The sequence below is a fragment of the Gambusia affinis genome, linkage group LG10 (genome assembly GCF_019740435.1).
Source record: "Gambusia affinis linkage group LG10, SWU_Gaff_1.0, whole genome shotgun sequence".
Lineage (NCBI taxonomy): Eukaryota > Metazoa > Chordata > Actinopteri > Cyprinodontiformes > Poeciliidae > Gambusia > Gambusia affinis.
In genome coordinates this window covers 12812602-12824591 of record NC_057877.1, presented here as the reverse complement: position 1 = coordinate 12824591, position 11990 = coordinate 12812602, and the positions used below count along the sequence as shown (strand labels likewise).

Here is an 11990-nt window from a genome sequence, read left to right as displayed (position 1 = left end):
GGAAAACTCCCTCAAAATCACATTCTCTTTTTAAAGGTGATTTTCCTGCTGACTGTTAACAAATGCACCATCTGTCTCCTCCTTTTTTTTACATCTTCCCACCCCATGAATTTGATTTCCCCAACTGGAGGGGATTCAAACACCTGCTATCACATATTTCAATAAGTCACACTGCCTATAAAGACCAGTAGGAACTCTTAGCTGCCAGGTTGTCATTAATCATTACTAGTTTCTGTAATCAGTTCTTGTCATATTGCTTCCAGTTACTCCTTGTTGCTCATTCTCCATTACTCAACTTCATTCTACAATAAGTAGGACTGGAAGTTATGGGAGTTTGACCTGGGTCAACTCCCACAAGGGTCTACTGCTCACTGTAAGAGCAAAACTTTGCTTTCCTCCAGTTGTCTTCTGCTCTACTCTCTAACCTTGTACCACCACTGAGATTAGTTATCAATGTGACAACTTACCAATCAACATTTTGCTCTCACATTAAGATCTTAAGTAACCACATCCAGAGCTACTCAACCAACCAACAAGTAAGAATTATTTCTCCCATAATGTAGTTTTCTCAGTACTTAACCACCTTTGATCTTTCACTCAACGTCTCCAGATGTTCACTACACCTCAAATCGAGCTGCAGTTATTCATATCTTTACAGTTTGATAAATGTCAGCATCATACTCTTTTCAACAGTCTGCTTAGTGAATCCACACCAAAACTTTCAAAACATGACACCGGTGACCTGCTGTCTTCCCCCTGTTTTTTTTACAGATGACTTTTGTCTCAAAAAGTACATAAAAGGACAAAAAAAGAATAACTCATCTCCTCCCATCCTTTCCAGTTGGCTCCAATGCAAGAGGTCAGACCTATCTCACACTATAAAGTACCAAAGGGGCCAAGAAATATTTTATTTAAACAAGAAACAAAACAATGACTCATTATATCAGAAAAAAAACATGGATTCCAACTTCTTAGGTTATGAGTTGAAAAGATAAAGCTCTCGGAGGAGACAAGAGAAACATGCTGATTGTAAGAAAAAACATGGTCAGGAAAAATATTTGTATTTTATTACTCTTTTTCGCCTCCTTTGCCTAATAAACAAAGACCTACTGATACCTTAAAAGTGTGGTAAATTTTACATTATTTAAGCTTTACTGACAATTTGCCTTTCATTTGATTTGAGTTTCTGACTTTCTGAGTTAATGCACACTCATTCAAAAATTAAAAAAAGGACAGTTTATTTTATTTTTTTTTCACTTGGGGCAATTTTAAATTCTGGTTTGAACCGGCTCTTTGATAAATCAATATTTTTTTTAAATTAATCATTTAAAATAGGATAAAGGTTCAACTATTCATAAACCTTTAAAGACATCTACATTTATTGTAGCATACTAATAACCCATTAGACACGTTTGAGAAAAGTCAATCTCTTTAAATAAGCTCTAAAATGACTCAATCCAAAATTTGAAAGTCAGCTTAAGTAAATTCATATACCTGTTTACTGTTGCAGCAGTTTATGAGTAATATACCCAAATGGTGCAAATAGAAAAAAAGGGGGAACCCTCCAGGTCATTCCACCCAGGGCAGAGAGCCATATTGCCTACATCAAAAACTGCTGCAAAATTTAATGAATAATTTATGAAGTCACTCACACGAAGGTAAAAAAAAAAATTAAGTTGCAACAGAGAAGCACAACAGATGAAATTATTGGCTATATAAAGTCCTTCAGACATAAATTACCAGAGCGCAAAATCCCCGTGGGGCAGTGAACTAACGTGTTGGGCCAAGTATGGTGGCAATTACATGATATGATAAGTAATCTGCTTTCTGGTTAAGATAAGTAAATTAAAACTTATTCCAGCAACTTTTCTTTTGAGACTCAACAGAATCAGTCGAATTCACCGTGACTTTGAAAATCCAAATATGTAACCACAGTTTGGCACATCTCTTTCAAAACAGTTCATTTTGACACGCAGTTCATTTTGTGCCTCCTGACTCACAATTGAAAGGAATAAACGTTTCAGGGAAGATCCCGCCTCAGCTGGAGCTACGAAAAAGAGGAGGACGAGAAGGAGGAGGAGGGTGAGCGGAGTTATCCGGACTGAGAAGTCACTGTGCGCAAAGGGGAACAGAAAACTTCCACAAGAGGACTCATTCTGGATCTTTTCAGGATAATAATGAGCTATACGACGCTTAGGTGTGCACAAGTTCAAAATACGGACTTTTGACTTCACTTTGGACCGGAGCCACGTTTTAAAATTTACTGCTGTTCGCAAAGATATTCTGCAAGTCTCGCTTCTCTTCTGCGATGTTTAAAAGAAACCAAGTCATTTAGAAAGGTAAGGTTGTTCCCGAAAAGTAAAGCCCGATAGTGTAATAAATAAATGTTTATATGCTGTGATGTGTGACTATTATCTGAGTGCACGTCTGAATAACTTAGGAAAGGTTCTTAAAGATGTTGTGTTTTTCTCCCCAAGAGAAAAACCTGTTTTGAACCTTTTTTCCCCCACGCTAATTTAGCTTCAATAATAATTTATTAATTCAATGTAACATAACGTAGAACAAAAAATAACAAAGTGAGGATAGTTGATGCTGCTTGTATCTTTTTTTCCAACTTTTTTATGTCCGACTGTTTAGAGTTTAATGTTGTCTCACGTGTAAGTTGTATTGGTTAAAATATTACATTTCTGTAGCAGTAATGCACTTTTTTTTGTTAAATTAAATTCCAATTGAAGGGATATGTTATTTTTCTGGGCTTAAAATAGAGAAGAAATAATAATTAGAATGATACTTCTTACTGATTGGATTCTTAAACAAAAACTAAATTTCAGGCTCTTAACGTGATAACACTGGGCTTCAGGCATAAGAGGAGTATTTTATGAAACTAGAAAAGTTTTCCATCATAAATGTTAATTTATGGTCATGGTAATATAGAAAAAGTGGTCTCAGTATAATTTGAAGTATTTCTAGTAGAAATGTTTTAAGAATTATTTTTACGTTATTTTATTTTTTTCAGTGATGAAGTGTAAACTCTCAAACTGCCTTGACCCAATTAAGGAGAGATAATCAATCTAGGGTGCTTGGATGTAGGAAATAAGCCATTGCCCAGTTTTTTGAAAGAGTCTCATCGAGAGGTGTTCAACCTGTACGGTGAATCAATGGGTGGTGTTGTCCTGCTAGATCAAATAGTCAGCCTGTACCACACAGAATCTGGGGAAAACATTCAGTGCCCACCAGATGCAGGAAGCCACACAGCACAGGAAAAACACACTTCTACTGTAACAAATGTAAAATCCACCTGTGCTTCATGCCACTCTGAAACTGCTTCAAGTTTTCTCTTAAAAAGTTAGAGATTACATGACAATGCCCAGAAAGGTGATGCTTTGATAACTGTGTAATCGGTTGTTTCCTGTTTAGCAATACTGTACATAAAAGCATGCCAGTGCATTTGAATGTTCAATCAAACATTAGTAAATGCAAAACTAGATTTTGTATTCTTTAGGCTCCTTTCTGACATTTTCACAAACAAAATATACAGACATTCAGTTTCAAAGGTTGAGCTCACACCTAATTAGTTATGACATGAAATCCATGTGAAAAGTAGAGATTTTGTTTCTTACATTTTAATGACATCATTTAGTCATAGTGTCCATTACAATGGATATCAGAAAAACATATAAAAACATTTATTATTTATATGATTAAGAGGAGCCAAACTGTTTTGGCTCGCTAGAAAAACATCAGGTCTGAAGAGGTTTTTTGACAAATTTTCTTTACTTAAATTGATATGTTTTAATAAACATAATATTGTAAAAAATAAAAATAAAAATAAATAAATAAAATTACTCTGTTTGGCCTGTTTGGCAGGTTTGTGTGTGATGGCTGATGTGACACTTCCAGGGTGAGCAGCTCCTGTTTTCAGTGCTGTGACGCCCTCTGCTGTGTGGCTGAGGAAGATTCAGGACTGGGAAAGCAAGGATGGAGAATGTTATCAAGGAGGGGATGAACACTGTCATCATCAACCACTACAACCACTCGGGGAAGTTGGACCGACCTCGTAACGGGGGCGTCTGCAAGACGGTGTTGCTGCTAATCATCTGCATGCTCATCATTCTGGAGAACATAATGGTTCTGCTCGCTATCTGGAGGAACAAGCGCTTCCACAGCCGAATGTACTTGCTCATTGGAAACCTGGCATTGTCTGACCTTCTGGCTGGTGTGGCCTATGTGGTAAATATCTTCACCTCGGGGAGTAAGACCTTCTACCTGACACCAGAGCAATGGCTGGCTAGAGAGGGAAGCATGTTTGTGGCCCTCAGCGCCTCCACCTTCAGTCTCCTGGCCATTGGCATTGAGAGGCACATGACGATGGTGCGTCTGCGGCCCAATGAAACAACCGGACGAGGAAGACTCCTGGTAATGTTGGCAGCATGCTGGGTTGTGTCTGTGCTGCTCGGGGCCCTGCCCAGTCTGGGCTGGAACTGCCTGAACAATCTGGATTCCTGCTCCACAGTTCTGCCATTGTACGCTGAAAGTTACATTGCCTTCTGCATTAGTGTTTTCAGCGCGCTGCTGGTTGCTATTATCATTCTCTACATAAGGATTTACCGTCTGGTGACCTCCAGCGGCCGCAGGGTGAGCAGCCGGCCCTCAGACTGCTCTCTGGTCCTGCTGCGGACGGTTGTGATTGTTCTTGGGGTATTTGTCGTTTGCTGGACCCCTTTATTCGTTCTGCTCCTGCTCGATGTCGGTTGCAGCCCGCAAAGGTGTGAGGTCCTCTACCAGGTGGACTGGTTCATCGCCCTGGCTGTGCTCAACTCTGCCCTCAACCCTCTGATATACACTCTGTCCAGCAGGGAGATGAGAGGAGCTTTCTATAATTTACTCTGCTGCTCACAAACCAGCATGGAGCCATGTGGGTCTCCTGCACTGGGTAACCCTCCCCTGGGCACCATTATCCCCACACTGGAAAACAGCAGGACCAGTTTGGGTGGAGGTGGAGTCAGTGGGACTGGCAAGTCTGCTCTAAAGATTCCTGCACCAACAAACTCCGATAATAAACATGCAGATCCTTCTCCCACTACAGTGCTTCACCCGACGGGGCCGGCGGACCTACTCTCAGCTGTGCTTGTGAAGGCGGGGGCACTGCCGTCCCTCAGCAAGTTCTGAGTGGCATCACCTAAAAAATAGACTCGTATCAGACATTACTTCACTATCAGCCACTTTTTCTTTGTTTACTATTGCTCATGTAGCTTATGAAACTTAGTTTGAACGGAGAAAGTCACGACAGTTACTTCTGCTCAGACTACAATAAAAAGCCCTATAGGCCACTACTGACACATGGTTATAAATATCAAAAACCAAAACAGTGAACAAGATATAAGTTTGATTTTCACAGTTCTTAAAGTTAAGTAACATTTCTAACCATCAGACTCAACAGGAAACTGTCATGCATGCCATGATTCAATCTCTTCACCATGCACAGTTCACAGCAGAGTTTACTCACCTTTCACAATATTTATTCCTCATCATCATAAGCCAGCAGCATTCAAATGGTGGTACTTTTGACATGTTGGATAAACTGATGGTGCTACGACAAGCCTGACTTAGCCTCTTATCCCAGATTTTGTAATCCTACTTTTGTAAAACAGCCCTCTGGAGGTCACTTTTCTGGATGTTTCATTAAACGAACTGGTTATTTTCCCAGCTAAGTGATACTTTGAGGTTACATTATGGAGATCACCAGCAAGTTTTGAAACTTGTTGGTTACTTCTTTTAGGTATTTTTACCTAACTTACACTTTTTATACTTTATTAGTTATCTTGCTATTAGGTACTTTCCTGGAAAGGTTTCTGGCATGCTCTGGAAAGTAACATCTACGTTCCTGGTAAGTACTTTAGAGGTTTTGAGGAAAGTGTCCAGTATGTTTCTTTAAAAGTCCCTTGAATTACCTGGCAAGCTTCTGGAAAGTTCCAGAAAGTAAATGGTAAGTCCATTGAATGTAAGAGCTGTATTATGTAGTTCTACCAACCTTTATGGTACTTGGAGTTTATTTTACTTCACCTTTATTATAGTAATTTGTTGTGCACTATGGGCGAGAAAAGTATTGCCAGACTAGCAGCTTCATGAGGCTGTGATGAGTTTTACATACATAAAATATGTGGATAAAAATGTTTTAGATTCCTGATTTGTTTTCAGGAGGAACTTGAGGGTCTTTAATGCTTACCTTGTCACCAGATGTGTGTACTCCTCCTGCAGTCTGCAAGCAAGATTTGCATAACCACATGTAAAGATATTTGCTTCTCTCCAACACACGCAGAAACCACTTATATATTTATATTTATATATCTATCACTTAACCACTTGTGAATAAGAATGTTGGATGTGAATTATTTAATGATAGTAGACTATTGTGGTTGATGTAGTGTCTGATAAGGCAATAGAAAAAATAAAATTCTATTCTCTTTTATCAGGTTGATCGTTTGTACATTTTGCACTCTCAAGCTGTGTGTGCTCTTCTTAGCAAGTTTCCCACACCTTTTTGTCGCCATGTTTCTGGATATTTTACAATTTGACCTCTTCTCTCATCAGAGTTTGGTTGAAATTATTTTTAACTGCATGGTTTCCTAACATTGGTTTAAACTTGAACATGATAAAGTGTTCATTTATGAAGCTGAAGGTGGCAGCAACAGCACAACCACCAGCTTCTTCGGCCAACTCTTTCCTCTTCCTCCATTTGGTCCTCCTCATCTTCATTACCTCTTGCGATTTCTAAAATTTCAAAGCGCTCCGGTTCAATTTGAAAAGGCTCAAAGACAAAAGTTACATTTTTAAATCCTGAAAAGCCTATAGTATTATTGCTGTATACTTTTACATCCAAAATAATTACTTCTCGAATAAAGTCTATTGTTATAACTAATTGTGGATTTAATCAAGCGTAGGTCTGGGCTTTGAGAATCTCAGTTTAGTCTTATCCTGTTTTCCATTCTCAGACCAGTTTTGTGCAAGCTTCTGATTATTACTTTGTTGAAACACCCTGTTGTGTTTTCGCTCTGTTGAGTTTATATTTGAATTTGAGCATTTGTTATTAATTTTTACCCTTCAGAAGTTAGAGAAAACCCAATGTCTAAAGTTATGCACCTAGTTCTTTTTTTTTAAAATTGAAGTCGTTAGTTGTTTAGTCCTTTCACCCAGGAAATAAAAGCGTTTCAAATTCAAAGTCCAAAATGAATTTGCAAGAAAACTTCTCACTGGCGCTGCAGATGTTAGCTCATACTAATCCACCTTATGAAAACTTAGACGAAACATCAGTCATATATGTTATTATAGAAATTATTCAGCTTTATTAATTGCTTCCCAGTAGGAGGAGAAAAAAGAAAACTCATTAGATCTAACCTTCTGCACTCCTTTATGAAACATCCTGATGTAAAACTGATTGATGCTCTCATATTGCCTTTCATTGCCAGACCGGGGTCAGACAGGAATGAATAATGCAGAGAAATTCCTGATATTATTACTGGCAGTTTCCAGACAGTCAGGCCACTTATTAATTAGTCATGAAAGCAATATTTCATGAAACCACCTCAAAGGAAATATGTCTTGTCATCGATTAAATCCATTTCAGCTCATTCACAGGTTAAATGATTCAGTGATGTGAAAGAATTTTTTAAAAGGGCATCATATCAAAAAAAACATTGAAAGATTCAGGGTTTTTTTTTTTTCACACAAAATAACAAAAAACAAAACATCCGGCTTCACTGAAGGTTGGATTAAACTGAACTGTTCAGAGAGCTGATTAGGAAAGAGTCTGCTGCACACAGCACGATGCGCTGCGAAGATCAGACAGAGCTGACAGACTGGCATTTCATACTCACCTCCACTAAAGGATGTGTCTCGGCTCTGCACCTCCAGTACTGATGAAAAACGACAGCGAGGATGCAACACCAGCAGAGCACTTCCAGCTTAAAGGTCACTGACTTCTTCCTGTCAGAAATGTTTGAACACTCTTTCCCGAATCAACCAGGGAGGACGGCGGCCTCGTGTCACGCAGAGCATTTGAAAATGCCAAAATGCTGAACAGCGTTGATTCGTGGCCATTAAATCCATCATTTCCTGCTTTCTTCTTTATTATTTTTTCCTTGCCACTGAACTCTTTATTAATAACTGTGATTTTTTTTTAAAACAGTATAAGACAAATGTACAAATTTTAGGATTAGGTGTTGTGTTAGTAAACTTTTTTTTTAAAGCAAATTCATCACAAAAAACACAAAACATGGATTTTAAGTTTTATCTTTTCTCGAAATAACATCTTTACATAGATGGCATCAGAAAACATCCACTCCTGCGTCCATTAATCATCCATGATCAGGTTCTGGGGGTAACTGGAGAATCCCAAACATCCCTCTCTTCTCAAAACACTCTCCAGATCATTCTTAGGTAATCTCTCAGATGTAAATAGATTCTTGAACACCCAATCAAATTAGGAAGAAGTTAGTTCTGCAAAGCGCAAAACCACGACAGGCAATTTTGACAATTATGCTTGCTATGAACTCAGACCTCGTAGTAGTTAGCAGGAAAACATGGAGAGAATCCATGCATGACCAGAGAGATCATCCAAATGTTGCCATTTGAAAGCAGTACACTGCTACTGTGAAAATGGATTTCTGTATTTATGGTTCTTTTGGTCATTGGTGTATTTTAAATCATCATTGGTTAGTTTTTTGTGTTAAATTTTTAGTTCCCATGTTTCTGCTATAAATGTGATAATGATAATAATGTTCTCCGGTGCTTCTATTTTTCATTTTCCTGATTTATCTCCTCCTATTTCCAGTGAGGTCATGAAGGTGCCTCTTACTTGATTTACTTTTGTAGTTTTGTTTTTTGTCTCGGTTTTCAAAATTGAATCAAATTCTAAATGTCTGCTGAGTTAAGGTCTGGGACCTGAGGAGTCACAGCATGTGACTTACCAGCATACAGAGATAATTTCTGTCATCCATGTTTTATCAGCATCTTTGTATCATACAGGAAAATGCCATCTGGAAAATTTCTTATATATCTTTCCAATAAAACAAGCATGTGATTCCTCTTATTATAGTGAATGACCTAAAGACAAAAACTGAAAATATATAGTACACATACTTTTTTATAGAACAATTCTTTGACATTAATGTTTCTTCTGTCATAGTTTGAAATTCACATTTTTCCAAGACCTGTAGTGAACTTTGCGCTGAATGTTTGTAAAGATAATGGCATGAATTTAAAGTCAAAGATGAGAGGAATTGTTAATTAAACCTAAATGTTATATTTTGATTTTTGTATCCTATAATAATTTTTGTTTCCTAAATCAGACAGTTTGTTTCATTTCATTAGTAGAAACATTTTGGTTCTCTGTATCTCGTCAACCCTCCCAGTCTATTCTCATAATGATTGCTTTCCGGTCAAAGGTTCTTTCGCCTACTGTAAATTTTAATCCCTGATGTCATTTGTGCTGTCTTGGATCAGTCCTCTTTACAGAAACTCTCTAAATCCTTCAGGTTACTTATCTGGTACTTGGCAATTCAAAGCTTCAGCTCCATCCACAAACCTATAAATGTGTCTTCAAGATTACGATCCCTCGTGGAACAGCCTGTTTACCTGGGCTAATCCCTGAACTTTCTCATGATCATCCTCACACTATGAGGGATTTTCTTTTATGGAGTTCCAGACCAAAGGGGTAATGTGGGTCAATTTATGCATTCGTCATTTCTGAATTATCACACTAACATTTGTCAGAGTGTCTTGTTTGTGATCTTGTGGGATTTTTTTCCCCATATTTCTTCTCTGTAAACCTTTTGCTCTTTTCCATAATGACTGAGAAGTCAGAGTGGGACATTTCTTTCTGTGGACAAATGTGTTTTATAAATGCAACAAATTAAGGTCTAGAGCAGGGGTCTCAGACTCGCGTCCCGCGGGCCAACTGCGGCCCTCGGGACGATAGTTTGTGGCCCCCACCTTAATATGAAAGTTTAATGTTAGTGTGGCCCGCGGGCAGTGATGTCAGTAACGCGTTAATTTGTAACGCGTTACTGACGTCGGACCACTTTTTTCAGTAACGAGTAATCTAACGCGTTGCTATTTCAAATCCAGTAGTCAGACTACAGTTACTTCTCAAAATCATTTTTGCGTTACTATCTTCTTTTGTAATTTAATCGTATTTCCTCTACTCGTCTTGTCGAGTGACCGACGTCTCTATGCGACGGAAATGTAAACAATGGAGGGAGATGCGCATTTTGTTGGTGGAAAAACTGGAACTATTTTGAGATTCTGCTGCCAAGTCCGATTATTATAAGCGGCTTTGGGCTTCATTTTTTAAAGTCGCTTGCCGATTTAATGAGCGGCGGGTTGCGCTTTTTTGGGCTCGTTTTTGAACGTGAAGTTGCTCATTTGGGTTTGGAAATAAGCAGAGACTCATAATAGCTAAATCCCAGAATTTGTTCGTCATTAAGGTAGTCTTATTCCATCTCTCCCTGTTCATCATTTCTCAGATGATCCGTCCCGCTGTGTCTTTGTTAATGTCAAGTTAATATATTACCTCTGAATGACGTCGAGCTTCGCGTTGCGCTCCAGAAAACTACAAATATTGAGACCAATATGAACAGCGCAATAAACGTGAAAACAGCCACGAATGAACGTGTCCGGAGTTTTAAATAATTATAATGGCAACTTAATTCTAATTATTAATACTAAGATAAGTGTCAAATCTGTGCAGCCATCTGAGCTGTGAGCTGCAGGAGGAGCTCTGTGCGCAGTGACACCAAATGCAGGGCCGTAGCAGAACCTGGAGGCTGGGGGAAAAAATCCTTCTTAGAGTTTTCCAGACAACAGTGGACCACACAAACTACTCACGTTTTTATTTTCTACAATCTCCTCTTCAGTTCAACCTTATCAGTGGAGACACATTGTTGATGTTACCATTATAAAATAGCTTACAAAAAGTATTGGCAAAGCTCAATGTGATTTTCACAGGAGGCGGTGTTGTTGTTAGCACCTGCTGAAAGTAACTAAAAGTTACTTTTAATGTAACTTAGTTACTTTCCAAATCAAGTAGTCAGTAATCTAACTAAGTTACTTTTTCAAGGAGTAACCAGTAGTCTGATTAAAGTTACTTTTTCAAAGTAACTATGCCAACACTGCCTGCGAGTTTGATATGATTGGCACTTTTCAGTGTTGTGTGCGGAGCTGAACTAACTTACCAATCACAGTGCTTCAAATGGAGCTCATTGACCCGCAGTGCCACTCTGAACTCAAAGCCAAGTTCAGGGAGGTGAGTGGAAAAGCAGACAAGCTTGGGCAATTTTTGAGAGAATTGCCACCCAGCTTCCCTGAGCTTTCCCAAATGTTCAAGCGGACCATGTGTCTTTTTGGGAGCACATACTTGTGCGAAAAGCTCTTCTCTACCTTGAACTTCAATAAGTCCAAGTACAGGTCCAGACTTACTGACGAGCATCTTCAAGCTCTACTTAGGGTCTCAACTGCCTCCTCCCTTAAGCCAAATGTGGCTTGTCTATGCGAGAGGAAGCGCTGCCAGACCTCTAGCAGTAAGAAGTAGGCAGAAGAAACAGTTTATAAACTGTTATATTCATAACAGTTTATGTTCAATGTTCCATTCATGTTCAGAAAGTTAAAGGTTAAAGAACTGTTAATACAGCCATTTGAATCTGAATTATAATAATTACATTTATCTAGTCTTCTATAGCTGCTGTGTTATTATTATATTTTATTTATTTATTACTGATAAAAAATTTTTCTTATGAATTGTTAATTTATTTATTTTTTCATCTTATTTTGTGTTTAAAAAATAAAAATAAAGTCATTTGCTAACATTGGAATGTTTTTGTAAGAGCTTTTCTTGTGGAAAACCCGATGCGGCCCAGCCTCACCCAGACTCTACCTCCATCGGCCCCCAGGGAAATTGAGTTTGAGACCCCTGGTCTAGAGTCTCTGTTACTGAT

At 38.4% G+C, this 11990-nt stretch overlaps 1 protein-coding gene across 2 annotated transcripts; it reads left to right on the top strand.

The window, feature by feature from the left end:
• The first annotated feature begins 2095 nt into the window (after positions 1-2095).
• On the top strand, positions 2096-9937 carry s1pr3a (sphingosine-1-phosphate receptor 3a). 2 transcript variants are annotated; one of them, XM_044129693.1, is made up of 2 exons: positions 2096-2339; positions 3901-9937. In XM_044129693.1, exon 2 carries the CDS (start codon positions 3979-3981, stop codon positions 5167-5169), a length of 1191 nt encoding a protein of 396 aa, XP_043985628.1. In that variant the 5' UTR covers positions 2096-2339; positions 3901-3978; the 3' UTR covers positions 5170-9937. The 2 variants fall into 2 exon arrangements, with proteins under 2 accessions (XP_043985628.1, XP_043985627.1); XM_044129692.1 differs by having other exon boundaries at positions 3868-9937.
• Positions 9938-11990: the final 2053 nt, after the last annotated feature.

Excerpts from the sequence above, each read along its gene's own strand:
- s1pr3a (XM_044129693.1), top strand. The coding sequence starts at position 3,979 with ATGGAGAATGTTATCAAGGAGGGGATGAACACTGTCATCATCAACCAC.